The sequence below is a fragment of the Tauraco erythrolophus genome, chromosome Z, assembly GCF_009769465.1.
Source record: "Tauraco erythrolophus isolate bTauEry1 chromosome Z, bTauEry1.pri, whole genome shotgun sequence".
Taxonomy (NCBI): domain Eukaryota; kingdom Metazoa; phylum Chordata; class Aves; order Musophagiformes; family Musophagidae; genus Tauraco; species Tauraco erythrolophus.
This window is the reverse complement of record NC_141496.1, coordinates 4,260,664-4,281,538: the sequence shown is the minus strand read 5'-3', so window position 1 is coordinate 4,281,538 and position 20,875 is coordinate 4,260,664. Positions and strand designations below refer to the sequence as shown.

Sequence of the window (20,875 nt, the reverse complement as noted above, 5' to 3'; positions counted from 1 at the left end):
ATATGTAAACATATACAAGTAAAACCAGGTCTGTAAAATGTAGTCTGCAAGTTTTCCATTTGGTGGAAAGTACTATTCATTAGAGGAAGGCTTGTTTGCAATTGATATCAATAGCCTGAAGTTGGGTGTGAGATTAAGACTCTCAGGAGATATCTAGTGACAACACAGTAAGAAAGGTGATTAAAGGTAAACAGTAAACAATTTAGACATAGCTCTGCAGTTATTCACCACACAGTCTCACCTCCACATTTATATAGTTCTTATTTTGTGGTATTCCCAGCTTTCAGACAGTAGACAAATCAATAAACAGTATCTCTTAACACACTTAACGTGCAATATATGCTGCAGTTAGACTAATCCCTAACTCAAAATGCCCATCTTTCAGCTCCACGGTCATTAACATGACATGGACCTTGAAACTTGCATCTTTTATTGCTATTATAACCTTTGAAATGTATACATAACTCGTCTGATCCTGTTTGTATAAGAAACACGTGCGTCCTGAACCTCTCTGAAGGGGTTAACCAGATTGAGAACAGTACCGCTCTTCAGTGCCTCACAACTAGTATCCTGCACTCAAGGGTTTTGGTTCCCCATCCTGCAATCAATGAGGGTTCAATTGTCTCTGTCAAGGCTGCCTAGAGGGGAAAATCTATATTTACTAATTCTGTCATGCCTTCAAGAAGATATCTGTCTTTGTGCCACATCCCGTTCTTTTCTATGCCGAGTGCCTAAACTGAAGACCTTGCATATCCAGACTATAGGTGCATACACAAAAAAAGGCCACAAAAGGAGAGAGAGACAGACAGACAGACAGATACATATAAACATACATACATACATATATACATAGAATGAACCTTTTTTCTCTTACTCTGAGCAAAAAACTGCAGCTTAAGCTGGTTCTTTTTATGAAGAACCTTAACTCATTAAACCGGCCAAGTGGCAGGTAGAACTCACCCAAGATCACATTACAGGGAAGAGCCACAGCAGGAATTGCAGCATTGCTGTGGTTCAGGGAGACTGGGTGAGTTTTGGCAGGTCAGACTCTGTACTTCCACTTGCCTTGGAAATGCTATCAGCTTCACAGCTGTAGTGGTGGATGGTTACCAAAAGATACTGTGATGATATTTTAAACAAAACATGTAATTTATCCAAAGAGAGTTTTATATATTTATACATAGGTATTAAATGTAAGCTTCTTCTCATTTTTTTTTTTTCTTTAACTTACGGTCTATCTAAGATTACCCTGCTACTTACTGAACTTGATACTTAGGACTTTTAACCTCTACAGCTGAGGTTCCAGGAAGACACCCTAAATATTCACCCTAAGCCTGTACCCAGACGTATGCGGATGGCCTGCAATATCCACGGAGCTCTTTAGGCACAACTGCAGCCAGTTTCCTGACTATGAACATGGCTCTTCATGACCCTTCAGATACGTGTCAGCCAAGAGGATCCTACTACAAATTGGTAAGTAAAAAAGTGCAGTGGCAGATCAGTGCTGCTCACATTTTCAAAACAGTGTAAATAAAGGAAATACTCCGTGCTTATCTTGATAGAACGCTTTTCCCCTACTAGGCCCTGGAAAGATTTCAAGCTAAACTACATTTTCTTAGGATGCATATTCTATTACAAAGAAAGTCTTGGACCAGATTCTCCAGCGTGCTCGGCGTGCATCAACAATGCCATGTTGGGACTTTGTCCACCCAACTCTCGCTTTTCCCCCACTGCCACATATTGACACATAGCATTGGTGGGGGAATGGAAACAGCAGAGGCCAGGACACAGAAGTCACCCTCCTGCATATGACATGGATGCTTACGGCATATTCCAAAATGGCCCCGAGGCCTTGAAGGGGAAAGACAGCACAGCACTTGGGCATCCCTGGTATCTTCTGTGCCGTGGGGAGCAGTACTGAGCAGCCAAAGTAAACTGCAAATCCCATTTTTCATGCAGCCTGTGCTCACATTTGTGGTTCATACAAAGAGAGAGACATCTCTGCAGTCATTCTCTCGAGTGTTGGTACCTGGTGCCTGTGTCACTGCCACTCTTCACTGCTCCGTCCACGGTGAAATTAAAGGTGCCGGTCCAATTTGCCAATTCCTCTCCATTCTGCCAGCTAAACTGCAGCCCTCTAGCAAGAAAACGAGGCAGTTGATATTTGGTATCATTCATTAGGTTAAGTCTATCAGTTTGATTTCTCAACACAAAGTGAGACACCTTCTTCTTAACACAGAAACGTGACTATGACACATTCATCAGAAACAATAAAAAGATACCAAGAATCACAAGACATCATCTTACTAGTGGAAACAATCAATTTTCACTTTCCACAGGCTCTTCAAGGCCTTGGCTGAAAACACCACCAGACTCCCCAGCCAAACTGGAAGGCCAGTAATCATCTGTGGTCATAAACAACACACACATGTGTGGAGCACGATAGAAATTTCATCCCCAGAGACACAAGTGCAAAAAGCTGGAGACTTATATGGAAAATACAGGGTCAAAGACATAAACCCCTCCAAACTTCTATTTTACATCTACAGTAGTTGTTAAATACGGTGAGCACTGAGTCCTTTCTCTGATCTGTTGGCCATGCTAGGGAAGGATTTGTCATTTGAAGACTTCTCTAAGTCACGCTTTATTGCTTCTTTTCCCTGTTTCAGAAGACGGTATTTTTTAAGCCAAATATCACGATCATCATAACTCCCTGTTTTCCAAACATTCACAAACTCATTCCAAGACCCATGATGGAAACTCCATCTATAGTTGGGTAGAAATCTCACATGTATTTAAAAAGGCTGGGTCTGAGGAAACATTTGACAACACAAGTCATAGAATCATAGAGAAGTCAAATTATAGAACGATAGAATAGAATCATTAAGGTTGGAAAGGACCTCTAAGATCAAGTCCAGCTGTCAACCCAACACCACCATGCCCACTAAACCATGCCCTGAAGGGCTACATCTACACGTTTTTTGAATGTTTCTCGTCATGGTGACTCCACCACTTCCCTGGGCAACTGGTTCCAATGTTTGACCACTCTTTCAGTAAAGAAATTTTTGCTAATATCTAATCTAAAGCTCCCTGGCACAACTTGAGGCCATTTTCTCTCATCCTCTCACTAGCTACCTGGGAGAAGAGACCAACACCGACCTCGCTACAAGCTCCTTTCAGGTAGTTGTGGAGAGTGATAAAGGCTCCCCTGAGCCTTCTTTTCTCCAGGCTGAGCAAGCCCAGTTCCCTCAACTGTTTCTCATAACACTTCTGCTCCAGACCCTTCACCAGCTGCATTGCCCTTCTCTGGACATGCTCCAGCACCTCAATGTCTTTCTTGTAGTGAGGGGCCCAAAACTGAACACACTATTTGAGGTGCAGCTTCACCAGTGCGGAGTACAGGGGCATGATCACTTCCCTAGTCCTGCTGGCCATACTGTTTCTGATACCAGCTAGGATACTGTTGGCCTTCTTGGCCACCTGGGCACACTGCTGGCTCATACTCAGCCAGCTGCCAACCAACACCCACAGGTCCTTTTCCACCAGGTGGCTTTCCAGCCACTCCTCCCCAGGCCTGTAGCATTGCATGGGGTTGTGGTGACCCAAGTGCAGGACCTGGCACTTGACCTTATGGAACTTCATACAGCTGGCCCCGGCCCATCAATCCAGCCTGTCCAGATCTCTCCGTAGAGCCTTCCTACCCTCCAGCAGATCAACACTCCCGCACAGCTTGGTGTCTTCTGTAAACTTACTTAGGGAGCACTCAATCCCCTCATCCAGATCATTGATAAAGTTATTAAACAGAACCGGCCCCAGAACTGAGCCCTGGGGAACACCACTTGTGACCAGCCATCAACTGGATTTAACTCCATTCAACACATCTCTCTGCGTTTGGCCATCCAGCCAATTTTTTACCGAGTGAAGAGTAATCCTGAGTATATGCCATGAGCCACCAGCTTCTCCAGAAGAATGCTGTGAGAGATGGTGTCAAAGGCCTTACTGAAGTCCAGGTAGACAACATCCACAGCCTTTCCCTCATCCACTAGGTGGGTCACCTCATCACAGAAGGAGATCAGGTTGGTCAAGCAGGACCTGCCTTTCATGAACCCATGCTGGCTGGGCCTGATCCCCTGGTTGTCCTGCACATGCACTGTGAGCGCACTCAAGATGAACGACTCCATGATCTTCCCCAGTACCAAGGTCAGGTTGACAGGCCTGTAGTTCCCAGATCTTCCCTCTGGCCCTTCTTGTAGATGGGTGTCACATCAGCAAGCCTCCAGTCGTCTGGGACCTTCCCTGTTTAGCCAGGACTGTTGATAAATGATGGAAAGTTGCTTGGCAAGCTCCTCTGCCAGCTCCCTTAGTACTCTCATGTGGATCTCATCTGGCCCCATGGACTTGTGAGTATCCATGTGGTGGCATATCAGGTCCTTGACTGCTTCCTCCTGGATTATGAGGGTTTTATTCTGCCCTCTGTCCCTGTCTTCCAGCTCAGGCTGAATACCCTGAGGACAAGACTGAGGCAAAGAAGGCATTGAGTACCTCAGCCTTTTCCTCATCCTTGGTGACAATGTTTCGCCCTTCATCCAACAAGGTGGAGATTCTCCTCGGCTCTCTTTTTTTGTTAATGTATATGTAAAAACATTTTTTGTTATCCCTTACGACAGTGGCCAGGTTGAGTTCTAGCTGGGCTTTTGCCTTTCTAATTTTCTCTATACATGACCTAACGAGATCCTTGTACTCTTCTGAAGTTGCCTGCCCCTTCTTCCAAAGGCGGTAAACTCTCCTTTTTTTCCTGAGTGCCAGCAAAAGCTCCCTGTTCAGCCATGCCAGCCATCTTCCCTGTCGGTTTGTCTTATGGCACACAGGGACGACCTGCTCCTGCGTCTTTAAGACTTTCTTCTTGAAGAATGTCCAGCCTTTGACATTCCACTCCTTTGCCCTTCAGGACTGCCTCCCAAGGGATCCCCTCGACCAGTGTCCTGAACAGGCCAAAGTCTGCTCCCCCGTAAATCCATGGTAGTGGTTTTGCTGACCCCCTTCCTTACTTCACCAAGAATCGAGAACTCTATCATTTCATGGTTGCTAAGCCCAAGACAGCCTCCGACCACCACACCTCCCACCAGTCCCTCTCTGTTTGTAAACAGCAGGTCTATCCTTCCTATTGCTCAGAAGTCAACAAAGAAGAATCTCACAAGTCAACGAAGAAGAATCTCACGGATTGTTATTTTTAACCTTCTCTGCTTTAACCCAGTTTCATTATTTCAGAAGCCTGGCAGCTGAGTTGTGAACATTTGGTGCTGCCAATACTGAAAGTTAACTTCCCGGCTGGGCTGTGCGGGGACAGCCAGCAGCAATCTGCCAGCCCGCTTTGCCCGAAAGAAAGGGCATCCAGGACCCCGCTAGGTTTCTTGGTCAACAGCCTTATTACAAAGCCTGGAGAATCTCTCCAACCATATCCACACTTTAGCCTAATTAGCAGCAGTTATAAGCACAGGAAATTAAGAAGGAACAACATGGGAAGTTAAATTAAGGCATCTTTGCTTCCTACAGCAGAAAAGAGGAGTAGCTCTAAACAGCTCCAAAAATATTTAGTAGGAATTTATTTGTTCTGTATTGTGGAAATGTGTGCTCCTAACTTTTTATTGTTCTAGCTGTTTTAAGACAACCTAGTCTAACTTCAAGTATCTGTAGTGCAGGCATTTCCACATGAGCTGATTGTCTTTATTCTTAAAAATCAGTAGAGATTGGCTCAGTACAGTTAGTTTTAGGGAAAGATTCACCCAATCAAAGGCTGGCCCTCACTCTAGGGTGAACTGATCCATCCTCCAAACTGGTCCTCCATCAGTAATACAGGTACACAGCTTGAAGCGTAGGCATGTACAACAGAAGGATCTCACCACACAAGTGAAGTGCAGTGCATGTCACCGCAAAAATTTTTTCTGACCTAAATCCGACATATTTTGAAAGAATTTAAGAAGTTCATTCTTGTATGTTTTCTGCCTTTTAATCTTTTGGGTTTGTTTTGTTTTGTTTTGTTTTATCAAAACTGGACTTTCTGGTAAAGACATTTTGAAGGAAAAGAAAATCTGAAGAGGGCTGGGAGACATTTCAATAGTCTGAGCTGAGGAAAGAGCTAGCATCCTAAACTGCCCCTCCTCTCCCAAGCTGCCTCGTATCGAAAAAGGTTGGAGAAAAGCACTATGAAAATATTGAAAAAGCTTCCTCCAAATCTTTCAAATCCATTTTCATTTCTTGCATGTTCTCTGGTGGTCATTTTTTTTTTTCAAAGAAAAACTTTTTAAGTATAAAAACGGGAACACTTCAAATATAGAAGCCAAATTTTTGCTCACAGGGGACCCTTCCGATTACTTCTTAGTTACATACATCAATGCAATTCTCCTGTTTTCCAAAAAATGAGAACTGGAAGAGACTATCCTGAATGCCACAAGCAAAATGAGATGATAGCACACGCTCACATCTCACATTCAGCTTGGACAGAGCTACTTTGGTCATCGATTTGGAGAATCACATCAAAGGGTGTACAGGTTATGCTATAATGGCCACAGGCTAATGCCGTGGCTTGTCAGGGAGTCCCATACCTTCTAGGTTGCTCTGACAGTTTTTTCCTTCAATTGAGGTTGCCCAAGGTACAACTTCAGAGTAGAATATTGGTGTGAAGAAAATATGAGAAAATTCTCACTTTTACTAAGACACCTTCACTTTTAGGCTTGTTGAAATAAACGTTTGTGATTCTCCCCTGTGTATCACAATCTAACATGTTTTTGCCACGCTCTAACCGGTATGGAAACATGTTTCTTTCAAATGTGTATGTTTTTGTAAAAGGCATCTGAACAGATGATCTCAAAAATATGTTTTAATTGATAAGGGCAGCACTGAATAATACACAAGGAGAGAGAATAGAAGTGTGGGAAAAACAAGTTGGAACTGTACTTTTTAATTGCATTTAAATCAGATATTTTGGGCTTAAAATATTTACTTGTAAACTGAAATAGAGATCATTAATCTAGATAAATAGCTGGCATCAGTGTGTCTTTCAGAGGTGAACTCTCCTAAAGCATAGCCAATATCCAGGCAGATGAAATGAAGAACTAAAACATTCAGTGAAGTCCTTTCCCTTTGTACATCTTCACTCCACATGTAAAGCTGGAAGGGAAGCTAAGTAACCGCTGAAAGGCGGAGGGTGGTGAATCTGTCCATAAAGCAAAAGAAATGACAAAACCACTCTTTAATGTCCTCCTCTCATCAAGCCTCTTCTGGGAACAGTGTGTCCAGCCGCTGAGGCACCAAGTTTAAAGAAGGATGTGCACATGTTGGGTAAGATCCAAGAGGAGATCAGGAAGACTAACACTGAGGAATGGCAGATATGTCTTATGATGAACAGCTTGAAATGCTTAGCATTGAAAAGGCAGAATGGGGGATCTAATCGAGGTACAAAAATATCTAACAAGGGCAAGCAAGGGTCTGGGTATGACACTTCTACAAGGTAAGGACAAAGTTGTGAGCTGAGCTTAGGGCCCGGAGCAAGTTAAGTGTCTGACCTTGAACCAGACAGGAAAAGGGATCACACAGTGCTCTTCTTCCAACAAACAGGTACTGAAGAGGTAAAAAAGACATAGACATATATATACAAAACACACCACCAAAGAACATTGCACAGCCTACAGGACTGTCTGTCTCACTGTGGGTCTGCAAGACTGAGAACAAGCTGCTGCTCTGAATTTTCTGGAGTGATGGTACAATAAACCTCCTCCTAAGAACAACTCCCATGAATAATGGTTTCTAGTATTAGAACTGAGCAGAAATCAAGGATGAGACATTTAAAAACACTGACCGAATTAATTCCGTCCCTAACAAGATTACTGAGAGTTTTACCATTGATTTCAATCAGCCTTGAGTTGGGAGAATTCAATTTTACCAATAGAAAATTTTCTAAACCTCTCAGTTGTGAGTCGTAAGTGTTCATAAAAGCAGTCTGGCTGAATTCACAAACAGCCTGAGAAAACAGAACAGAGGCATGAACTGTTCCATCAGTGTGTTTCTTTGGCATATTATGGCAGTTAAATTTTAACGCACTCACTCTCAGCACTAACTTACATTTTAACAGGTAAACAAAGAAGTGGTAAATTAAGCTTCTGTGATTCAGAATTGCAATAGAAAAGCACACGCAGGAAAAAAAAAAAGAAAATAATTAAAAAGAGCAGCAGAGCAAAAGAGGGTAAAGATAGATTAAAAAAAGAAAAAGAAAGCAGAGGAAATAACTTAGATATAGAAGTCTTCTATGTAATCTAGACAGTTCATGTCAAAGAGATTTTCTTTTTTAAAAAAAGAAAAGAAAAGCTAATTTTAAGACTGGGATCATTACCAATGGTGGAACTTTGTCATTTGTTCAATTTGTTCTAATGTTATTTCTTTCTAAAATTAATGCATTTCCCCAACGCATGACAATGATGATGACGAGGGAAGACTTTATAACAGACGTAACAACCAGAAATACTGTGCCCTTAGTGCAGAGGTGCTATGTTTTGCCCATTCACTGTAAGCAAATTCCTCATTGAGGCTTATGGACATCACAATCACAGGATTCGTGCCTAGCACATAAGGGTATGAGCAACATTGTGCCTTGCGTTGGAGAAACTCCGTTAAGTTGGATGTCTTAGCAATAAAGACCTTGAGTTTCAGGTAAATGTCAAAGCAATATTTTGATCCTAATCAGTGACTGTAAATGTTGAATCAGTATGTGGTCAAATAAACACTGGCATAATGTAAGAATAGCAGGAGGGGGTGAAAAAAAAAAAAAACAACAGAAAATTAACAAAGCAGCAGTAATTCTGAAGGGCTTGTCAAGACCAGCTGTCAAGAAGCAGCAGGAAGCAAAGCAAAAAGCCTTTTGCCACAATCTGAAAGAGAAACAACTCCTGCACAAGCGGAGGTTTTAATAGCAGAGGATGTCAAACAATTATGAGGGTTTTGAACTGTAAGACAAGAATGAACAAGTGGATAGATTGCAGCGAGAAGCTTCGCATCCACACTGCCATCACACTGAGATCCCAGCTTGGGGGTGCCTCGCTGCCTTTCTAAAGCACGAAGGCAAGGTGAAAATTCAGCTCAGACAAGAAGGCAAGGCTTGTAAAAGGGGGTTATTCCATAGCTAATAAATGAAGACCCAAAAGACTTCAAGCACAGCTGGCGATCCTGCCTGGGCTCTAACCAGAGAGCAAGCCACGACCATGTACGCAGCGGAGTTTGTTCAGGAGACATCTACGTGCTTTCAAGGCATACGAGCAGTTTGGAGCAAATGGCTGAGTAACACAGCGATCAGCACCTACGGGTCATGAGCACTGAGTTGCAAGAGGGGCATCATGCAGCTGGTGTGAGGAGAGAGCATGGAAGAGCACCTGCGACTTCAGTGCCGACGCATTCCCCCAAACCCACCAGCTCATCTCACTTAACCCCAGCCAGCAGGCTATTTCCAATCATCTTTCAAGGTGACAGTTACCACTACCCCCAACCCGCATCTACCAGAGGCAGACTAAACCCAAGAGCAAGCAAAACCAGATAGAAACTCATGCCATTTTACACCGGTGAAGCTAAGCCAAAATCTGACTCAAGTTGCTGGCCTGCCACAGATGGTCAAGCAAGGGGAAGCAGTGGAGTTTATAGACTCCTTCTTTGAAGGGGTGGAAGGATGATAGGAATGCCCCCAAGACCAAAGCAAATTACTTCATTTTCCTTCTGAGCCCCTTCTCTTATTCGTCTTTGCTTTTCCTGCTCTTTCCTTCCAGCAGTTCTCATATTCCTTCACTACATGCATTCTCCCCAGCAAAGAGGCCGTTAGGAGGTGACAGCAAGCCCAGCTTTTTTGACTCCAGCTCCTGTTTAAGTTACAAGCTAATATACATATATATATAATATATATAGAAATACATATGTATATATAAAGCATATAATGTAAATGTATATAGATATATAATACACATGTAAGTAGTATATACATTAATTAAATATACACTATTAATAATTTTATAATCTTATTTCTACAGGCCTGGTCGTAGTGCTGCACCACACTTTCACGTAGTGCCCAAACACAGAAGCCATATTCAGCACCTGCCCTGACAAACAGACAGTCCAAGTTACGTAGAGGCTCCCTAAAGTCAGTGGAAAGTCACTGATTCTCACTGTACCTCAGTTTCCCCGTTTCATAACTCTTGTGCCCTTGAGAGCAGGAACTGAAGACTTCAAGGTTAAATGATCACGCTACTCTCTTTAAAAATGGAAAGTGATGCCCCTAGACTACCAACAGGGATGTCACAGAGGCATAGGAAAGTCAGTTGGTTAATCTCGCTGAAGATCCAGTTTCTTCCTTCTGCAAAATAAGGCAAATGTGACTCACCGTGTTCACAGGGTGTATGAAAAACAAAACGAAACAGTGGTATGCATGAATGACCTGCAGATGAGAGTGGTTGAAAACACTCACTAAAATGGATCAGGTGTAAGAGGAGGTTAGGTAAGAAAGAGGAATACCAGGAGTCTCCAACGTGACAGACTGCTGCCCAAGTGAAGACAAGCATAGGAGCCAACAGAGATAACAGTAAGAGGAGTTTTGGAGAAAAAAAAGGATCCTTTTTTTTTTCCACACAGGTCAGAAACACAAAGTTTATTTACACTGCACTTGAAAAGACATCAGAGGGGCGTGAAAGGGGTAAAGCATCCACTAGGTAACAAGGAGATGCTGACATCATGCCCAGCCCAGCGGAGTCAAGGCAGACTAGCCTCTGTGTCCAAAAACTGTCCTGTCCTGACAAAAGGGCCAGACTCTGTCCCTGAAGTCAATGAAGTCAGATAACCAAAGAAAGGGAAATGCTTACTTTAATAGTTTAATATAACTTCAAACACTCCAGTCCACTTGGAAATGAATATTCAAGGCACAGTAATCTAGAAAGATGCGGCACTGATGAAAGGAAGAATCACAAATCTGCCTGTATCAGTCCAGGTCCAATTCACCAGTGCTGTAACGCCAGAAAAACACCATGTGCAAGCTGGCCTCTTTCAGTGGAGAATCCATGGGCACAGCCCTACCAGGTACAGCACAAAGAAATAAAACATCACCGGGGCAAACTCATGTACTTGTGCGGGATGCTTCCCTTCTCATGCAAGTCCATAATAAAACTCACGTATGTGTTCAGTGGAAGCAGAGTTGAATCTGACCAGACCAGTTTAGAAAAACAGTTATTTCTCCAGTAAAATTAGAAAAACACAAGTTTCAGTCTGGATACTTACACATACATACTTCTGCTCCCTGCATTAACAGAGACCAATCTTCGTCTCAGTGACCCCATGGCTTTGCAAGCTGACTGACAGTGGGTAACTGCTGACCTGACTGCTTGCTGTCTTGCTGGGAGGAGACCATTAGGAAAGGTTTTGAAAGTGTATGAAAATATGTGGGAGTGCAGGAACGGTATATTCACAGCAGAAGAAGGAAATGAAATAATATATGTCTCATGGAAAGCAAAATATGGATGGAGGATGTGGGAAGTGGGCACGCCTGGTTACACCACGCGCTTGGCCGTACAGTATTACACCAGGGACAAACTTGGCTCTACATGTTAGAAGGAAATGGTAATAATAAAGTGGTGGGGGAGTGTATTTTGACTAGCACAAAGAGCAAAGTTGGAAACACAGGTGGGAAGCTTCTGGATTATAACCACTCTTACACAGAAAAAGGTTTTGTTTCACGTAGCACATTTCACGTTTGGGATAAACCTTGTATCAGATATCTGAAAAACCTGCTCCAAAGTCACTTCCCAAGAAAGATAAAATAGATTCAACACCAACATCCAGCTAATCTGCTCAAACAGGACAGTGTTGACTAGGACACCAAGGACATCAGAGGATACCTTTCAAAACAATACAATCTTTCTTTTTCTGATCTGTGGCTGGAAGATAAACATCCAAGGAGTAACAGTTAATCTGTATAAATTCTATTTGTAATAATTATTTGTAATTAAAAGATTATTATTTGTAACAATTAGGGGCAACATAAAACCGACAAGAGAATGAGTTGACAGTAGGGCGGGTTGTGAAATTTTCAAGAAAAAAGAACAATCAAGACCCAAGCACAGAGCCTCACAGGAAATCCCAAATATTTAAGATATCAGGAAATTCTGACATTTGAGATGGTAGCTCAGTGCAAAGATATCTGACGCAGCATGGGTACCATGAGCAATCAATCTCACCACAGCATTAAAGATCTGAGTCAATTGCTTTGCATCTCATGTTTCCAAAGCTAAATATATTTAGCACCAGGTCAAGTGTCCCTACACGGCACTATATTCTTCATTGGAAACACACCCAGAGAGCCCAAACTGCACTGAAAACTCATGCTGAAGAGAATGAGCAAAACGCTGTTTAAAGCCAAGGTGTCTGTAATCAGGGTCAGCCACTGGAGTAGGCAATATTCCCTCTCTCCATGCACAGAAAAGGAAGGAGCAATCTCCTCCTACCAGCCCTCTGAACTGTTGACCGCCCAAGATTTTCAGCTGGGACTGTGAAAAGCCTAGCCTTGGCTGTATTTGTTCTTATGGAAAGTGCCAGTGACAGAGATGGCCTTTAAGGTTTTCATCATGAGAACCAAAGCATAAAACTAACTAAATAAAGAGGACGTGGAAAGACAGTGACTATCTGCAGGGCCGATGAAAAAGCAAAATGGATGCGAGTAAGGGAGGGCAAAGGATGTCTCAAAGAAACGAGAGGTTAAGTCCACAATTCGCCTGAGGGAGGCACGGACTGCTGAGCAATGAATACACTTGAATTAAAAAATGAGAAACGAAATGAAAAAGCAATCAAGGGTAAGAAAGAGGCACAGCGAAAGTAAGAAAATACAAAGCTTTGCACAGCCACTACGTCTGAAGCAAATTCAGCAAGTGTAAGAATGATCAGGAAACTCCAATCAGGTCAAAAATAAAAGACCAGATAAGCAGAAGGTCTGCAACGCTGGCCACGGAGGCCACGGTCAAGGATGTGATCACTCACAGCTGGGGCTGTGGTAGACACAGCTGTAGCACAACCCAAAACAAGACGTTATGGGTTTCTGGGTTTCCCTTTCCACACACATAGGTGAGACTGAACTTGCACCTGCCTGTACACATAGAGGGCAAGTAGCTAATTTTTTCAAAACAACATAAAACATGCTGATGGCAGGTTATAACAAAGACGTTTTTGAAAAAAGAGTCATGGGATTTGAACCACTTGGGATGAAAGGGCTTTGATTCACAGGTGTTGAACACTGGGCATTGGCAAAACGCAACCATTAATTTGTCACACAGAGGCAATAGATCTCTGTAAAGTGCAGGAAGCACAGTTAGTCTAGATATTCAGACAAATATCAAAAAAAAAAGCTGTTTGCATGGGCAGAAGTAGGCCTAGATCCCCACATAACAAAAGTTAAGAGACCAAAGCAAGCTGCTACTGGGTACTACGTGAATTAGAATTAGGATTTAACTGTCTCCATATTAACCAGTGAGGATAACAGTCACCTTTTGGCTGGTCAACAGGACACCCGTAATTCACCACTCCAGGACAAGAAGCTTCTGAAGAGCTCCTACAGCCCAACGTGATTCAAACCCTAAGCAAACCAACCACTCCTGCGCAGGGTGGGCTTGTGGGAACTGGATTCGGGACTGTTGAGTGGCTACGACCACACTGAAAGGGGCAAGCATCTGTAGGTCACCCTATAGCAGCTCACATGCCCTGTGGTTTGAGGTCAGGAAGGACCACGGTGTACCACACCCGGGAATGACACACTCAATGCAATTTGCACAGGTAAAATACTGAGACGGCTGACTTAATTCCTTAATTTACTGTCTTGCCTTAATTTACTGTCATCTAGGGAACGGAGCAGGACTGGCAATTTATAGACTAGATTAGCAAGTGTTTTTGTCCTCTTAACAGCAGAGGTGCAACACAACAACGCTAGAACTAAAGCAAGTGTAGAGGGAGCAGGGATTCAAAGCCTGCCTGTTTCCTGCACCAGTGCCATAGAGAGCACTGCTGGGGAGCACAGGGGAGGAAATAGCACACCCTCATGCTCTGGTACTAAAACTTCAGCCAATTGATGCTGTTCTTTAAAAGCAAATTAAAAATATGGGTCAGAAAAAACCTCCAAGTAGCAGAAGGCAAGATTTTTGTCTTCAGGACACTTTTCACAATAAAAGTCTCTCTTGCAGCCTGTGATAAGAGCTGTGAATGTTTGCAAATTTTTGCAGAGCTTTAATCCACACGCCACGCACTTGTGAGCTTTCTCCTTTTATTCGGTGTGGGGAGGCAGGGGCAATAGGTAAAGCAGCCAACAGCAGCAATGAGAAAGGGATGACCAGTGGGGGATGGCTTTGCAGGCAGCTGAATTAATCTGTCTCCTCCATCCCATTGCCATCACTGCCCTGAGCTCTCCCTCAGCATAGGCTCCTCTGCTCCTCCGAGCTCTCAGGGAGCTGATTCAGCTCCTTGTCTTTGCAAGGTTAGTGAGGCACGATGGGGATGCCAACACCCTGTCTCCATCCCCTTGAAATGCTCTTGGGAGTACCCTGCAGTGAGGACAGCAATGGCTGGAGGTCAGCTTCTCCTGCTGTGCTAGAATATATCTATTCACGTTAAGGTGACAGCCATATCCCATACATACACATACTGGCGCACATAGCTTCAAGACTTTGCTGCCTCCTGAAGTTTCCAGTGCTCTTCTCCTCCAAAGAGAAGTGACCAAAACTAAGACCTGCTATGCAGCAAGGTGATTCTCGGGTCGTATGTCATTTTGCTGGGATAGTATCTCACTCTGGTTAGAAACAGAGGGGGCACAGGGCTGTGTGTTGGAGAGATGACTCGCTAGGTGACCTTCAGCTTATACCTCCTGGGAAAAATATGTACATGGAAAGAGACTTTTAACACTAGAATAGATGGTCTTAGGTTACATTTAACATCTTCACAGGTTGATATGAACAGGCCAGAGAAGCACGTGCCAAGCACAGGGCAGGAGCTCTCGACTGACTGGCTGTAGTTCCCAAAGAGCCCAGATTAGGACAAAATACAACTCAGGCCACCAGCAGCCTCCGTGTCCATATCACAACTACTGCTGTCATCCATGTAAGCAAGGTATGATCTCACCTTACAGCATAGTACAGACTAAATCACCTCTCAAGGTGTAGCCCAGGTTTATTTTCTGTGAGTTTATTCCTTATTTGCCCACACTGTGCAAAAAATGATCTTAAGCTATCTTTCTTATGCGGGTAAGGAAAGAGGCAAAGACGTCTGGGGACTGATTTGCAACCGTTGACTAAAAGCTGCTTCAGAAATACCAAAATGGTGGCATAACCTCAAGCTACAAGAGTCTCCTACTAATTAGAGGGTACAAACAAATAGGAGTGAGGTTTTATTCTCATTTAAAAAGATGCAAAGCTTTCAAAACGCAGGCTGCCTGCGTGGGAAGGTTTGTTGTTTCTTGCTGTATGATTCTTTGAGTTATTGTACGTGCCCCCTCTGACAGACCCCAGGGTAATCCTTGTTTAAAGTCCTTAATAGCTTTGAAAATGTGTTCTCTTCACTCGGCTGGGAAAAAAAAAAAAAAAGTAGTTTTAAAGGGGCAGATTCCCTTCTTCAGCTGGCTCTCACCCTGTGCAGAAGTCAGTCTGTTCAAAAAAACCAGTATTTAGTGAACTCCCTGCCAATAAAATATTGGTATGTAGCAAAGTATTGCTCTGATATTTTTCCCTTGCCAAAGCAGGCAAGGACTGTGCCATTGATCTCTCCCACGCTGCAGGGTGGGAGATGAAGACAAGGGATCATTTCAACATTTTTTACTTTAGTGGCAGTTTCCTGATGTAATTCAGGATTATTCTCTCCTGGCTAAACAAGAGTTCCCCCCAAAAAAAAGGCCAGCCCTCAACTGAGCATCTGATTCAAAAGAAAACCCAGCTGAAAGCTAAGCATTGGAAAGATGAGTCAATACAAAAGCAAGAGGCAGCTCTGGATTTAAGCAGAAGTCCAGAGCATTTAACCTACTTTAGCAGATCAATGCAGCGGATTTTTAATCATCACATTAATCCTAAAATAAAAATAATTACCCCAAAGATCTGTATTAAAGTCCCTTAATTATATCTCATTTCATCATGCTTTTTAGTCAGGATCAGGAGCTACAGAGAGCAGAGCTTCCCCATGTCATTCTCCAGCTTGCAGTTTAATCCTCTCTTTAGGACTTCATCTGCTAGTATGGAGATGAGGCATTGGCCTTGCTGAGAGCACCCACATCCATCCCACTTGGGGGAAAACTGAAAAACGAGGAAAAAAAAAAAGATGGGCAGGATTCTGCTTTCCAATGACATGGTACAAAACAGCAGGAGAAGGAGCAAAGAACGTTCTATAGTGGATGAAAAACGTGTGAACACCTAGAAATTCAATCTCTACGTTCTCCTTCCAGTAACATGAGAAACTCATTAATATCTCATTAAAGGGAGAGGACTTGACCAGAGGCTGGGCCCCACATCAAATTTCACTGAGCAGAGTTTCTTTCCTAGGGCATCCTCTCCTGCCTGCGATCTTGCCATCCCCACAGCCCAGCTTTGGGAGCACGGCCATGGACAAACATAGAGCCATGAGCCTCCATGGCACCCTCCAGGTGGGTGTTTATGGCCATAAAACCAGCCTGTTCCCTGCTTGTAAGGGCAAGTGGCATGGCACAGCTTGCGGCCATACAGCTAACTTCATAGAATCATAGAACCATAGAATGGTTTGGGTTGGAAGGGACCTCAAAGATCATCCAGTTCCAACCCCCCTGCCATGGGCAGGGACACCCTCCACTACACCAGGTTGCCCAAAGCCTCATCCAACCTGGCCTTGAACACTTCCAGGGATGGGGCAGCCACAACTTCTCTGGGCAACCTGTTCCAGTGCCTCACCAACTTTTCCATCTTTCTCCCACAAAAGGCTGCCTTTGTCCACACTGCTTATTGGGACCAGTCCCTAGCCTACACTGTCCCCTGCATTGTGCCCAAGTTGCTTGTTTTAGGTTGGATTGCCTTTACCCATTCCCACCATCTTTTTGCAGAGAACCAAGCTGGCCCTGTGTTATTATATTTAGGCTGAAAAGCATTGTACGTTTACTGGAATAGTAATTCAGGGCAATTTTCAGGTTTCCCTGAGTAAAGGAATGAGTGGGAATTTCTTCCCACTGCCGTGGGAAGAGGCCCAGAGGCCTGTTATTGTTTCAGATGTTGGGATGCAAGCAAAGGCTATCATAAAACTAGCAGCACGTTGAATCCTAGCGAGTAAATGGCTTTAGTTTTAGGCAGCATCCCCAAGCTCCAGCTTGGCAAGCGGCACCAAAGCTATAAATATCCCACTTCCCCTCTGCAAGGATGCTCTCCAAAACCACCAGCTCCACCATGGTCCCCGGAGCTGGAAGCTGTAATGTGTCCAAGGAACCTCACAGCCGGCATCAGCTTCTAACAGGGGACTTAACACCAGAGGTTTGTGAAAGAAAAGAGTAATTGAAGGTTACAGCTCCCCCTGAACGGAGCAGACTGGCATTCAAACTGCCCAGGAATGGTCACCACAATGTACTGCAGGGAATGAAAGTGAGAGAGGGAAAGAGTGAAAAAGTACCTTCACGATAATATTATGGTAACAATGTAGGCTGCTACGTAAATCACCTTTTTTACCATTAATAACTGACAACCTCAGACTGCCACATCCTGCATTTTTATATTCATACAAGATGGGAAACACCACCTCCCAGCAGAAGGGAGTCTAAGTGCTTTTACCCTGCACCAAGAAGTGGGAACCCTCTTTGAGACTCTTTCATGATCAAAAAAAAAGAAAACAAACAAATCATTACAAGCTGGAATTAAAAAAAAAAATAAATAAACAAACAGTGTTTTCCAGTCGAAGTGACAAAACATATGCGCATCTCCCTGCTTCAGCCCCTTTGATGGGGGAGTGCTCAGAACCAGACATTCTCCTAGCAAGCCTAGGAATTCAACATCATCCTTTTTTCATTCCCAGCAGCCCGCTGACAACAGGAGAGGCTCCCAGGGCATGAGGCAGGACAGAGACTGGCCACGGAGATCACTCACTAGAAAAGTTTTAGCTGCATCTTCTCCTCATTTTATCTTTACTTTGACATTTTTTCATTTCAATTTATAGTTGGAACTTTTTTTTCATCATCCTAATCCTGTTGCAGTCATTTTGACTTAGAAAAGCAAGTGTTGGTAGTGCTGCAAGGCCTCCAGGACAAACGAGAAAACCTGAGAAAATAAGGCAAGACGAGACCTCAACTGGTCATAAAGTCATCCCCTCAACACCAAGGCAGCTCGGTACTACCCTCGTCTACCTAACAGGTTCCTGAAGACCCCAAAGATGGAGATTTTATACCTCCTCAGGTAGCCTTTTTCTTTAAAAGTTTCCCTAGTTTTATAGTAGGGAAAGGCGTCCCTGCTCATGACAGGGAGGTTGGATTAGATGATCTCTAAGGTCCCTTCCAGCCTATGCCATTCTGTAATTCTATGATACATGGTTAAATCCAAATCTTCCCTGCTGCAACTGAAGTCCATGACTTCTTGTCATGTCACGGGTCTTCACAGAGATGTGTTTATTACCCTCCTCTTGGCAGAAATAGTTTGGGTATTTCAAGACAGTTATTGTATCTCCCTCAATTTTCTCCAAGACAAATAAATACGTTTTCTACACCTCTACTCATTCTTGCCTTCCTTTGGCTCTTCCCAATTGAGTCACATCTTTCTGGAAGTGAGGTGCCTAAAAGCAGACAGAGTCCCCCACCAAGGCCTCACTGCCAAGCAGGGCACACAAATGTCTCTGTGGATAAACTACAACACTCCCGTCTATACATATTAACATCATGCCTGCCATTCCCCCCAGCGAGAAACATTTGTGGATTTGTCAGGATTTCGCTTGCTCTTGGTACAAGGCAAACAACTACATGAGTTGCAAACCAGGCAAGAAGCAAACCACTGATCTCTTCTGGCAAAATGCAGCTAAATTCCAGTAAAAAATTCCACAGCAGCTGCCTACGCTACTGAAGCCTGCTCAACTCAAAGCATGTACAAGAAACACGCCCTGTATAAAATCATACAAGCCGTAACACCTCAAGCTGGATTTAAGTAAAATAACTCTGCACAGGTCAAGGTTAAACACTCGAAGATCCTCACTGGTGCTCGCTGTAAAAAGAGCAGCACCATTTTCGGACCAAAGACTGATGTGCTCAACAACAAAGCGGTCCCAGCAGTAAATTCACGGGAATACGGCAGTGAAAAACTAAAGTGCTCTCTCTGCTATTTGGCACACTAATACTGCCACTTTGATTTTAGGAATTGCGTCTGCGTGTTTGTTTCTACAGGCATTCAAGTTCAGGCAATGAACATGCTGCCTTAATTCAACCTCTCAAGCCATTTCAGCTTGAACTCACATAGGCTGGAAGGCTATGTGGCAGAGTCTGATCAGGGGCAATTACTCAGGTGATACAAGTCGGTCCATCTTAAGTTAAGCAAGACCTGGGTTTTTACAACGGCTGAGGACTAAAACACATTCTAAGAAACACAGGAATCATTACATTCTGCCTAACATTCTCCTTTGTTAATAACCTAACAGACATGACAGACGCCGGACGCACCTTCCCAGACTGACAAGGTACTCATATTGCCAACACAGCACTGAGAAGTGGTCTGAGCCGTTGTAACGGCATCGCTGGATCTCTGTCTCTACTCAGTCCCATCAGACAACTTTTCCTGTTCCCCCAAATCCCCCCTTACCTTTTGAGATAGTTCCTCCCATAGAGGATCTGCTGCAGCAAGGTGACGACGGCAAAGGCGCAGATGAATATGAAGAATAAAGTTCTGTTTCCCAGCAAATCCCTGCTTGACGAAGGGTCAGTGTATCCCATCCTTATTAAAGCCACTGAAGCTCTGCTGGGTAAAATTCAGTTCATTGTCGTCTTCATGCCCTTGTTGCTGAGAAGCAGAGGGGAACGCTTGCTGGGTTTTCTCTGAGCAATCCAAGGACAAGGTATTCCATTGTTTGGCCCTGCTGCCCCTTCCTTGCCCCTTTTGGACGTTAGCTCCAGGATTGTGCTCAATGGCTTGCTTCCTCGGTAAAGTTTCCAGGAGATTCAGACGTGGGTAACATCTAAAATCATCTCTCGGAGCTCTTTCAGTGCAGGCAGCCGGCGCTGTGCAAGAGGCATTCTGTTCTTTCTAAGCCTCTCTTGAAAACCCGCTGCTAGCAATTATCTACTTCAATCCCATTTTCATATTCCAGATGGGGGAAGCTGCAAATAAACCAGAAAACTGCAGCCAATGGCAAACACAGGGCTCCGGCAACCCGCGTTGGAAACACATCGTCGTCAGCTCTTCTTTGCTTCTGCTCAGCGATTCCAGCGAAATGTGCTCGCAAGGAGACGTGACTGGGGTGTGCTATTATTGAACAGGCGTGTAACGATCATGAGGATTCCATTCAGTCCCCTGCAAAAAAAAACAACAGCAGCAATCTGGTCAGGCTAGCAAGGAAAGCTGCATTTTGTACCGTGCCTTCAGTGCCGTGGCATGTGAACGCAGGATGCAGCGCCTGTAGTCATACACCGCTCGCTATCCGGGCTCCTGTATTTCCTCCGGTTATTCCTCCAGAGCGAGCACAAGCAAGGTCGCTGTGCATCCCTTCAAGGACGGAGCTCTCAGTTCCTGCATGCTGATTTATTGGAGGCTACGAGTAGCCTCACAGCCGCAGAGAGGGAGACTGCCTCTCAGTGCAGGCTCTAAGAACCATTTGTTTAAAGAGACAAATATTCTGATTGTTCCTC

The 20,875-nt window shown here is 43.9% G+C and overlaps 1 protein-coding gene across 3 annotated transcripts in view; it reads right to left on the bottom strand.

Moving 5' to 3' along the window:
• ST8SIA5 (ST8 alpha-N-acetyl-neuraminide alpha-2,8-sialyltransferase 5) overlaps positions 1-19,963 on the bottom strand; it is a 54,876-nt gene extending 34,913 nt beyond the window's left edge. For 2 of the 3 annotated variants that reach the window (XM_086629537.1, XM_086629538.1), the window contains exon 1: positions 19,833-19,963. In XM_086629537.1, the coding sequence (XP_086485663.1) occupies positions 19,833-19,963 (131 nt within the window). Of the gene's footprint in view, positions 1-2,029; positions 2,138-19,832 lie in introns of all 3 variants that reach the window. The other variant, XM_086629536.1, reaches the window with a different exon arrangement.
• Positions 19,964-20,875: the final 912 nt, after the last annotated feature.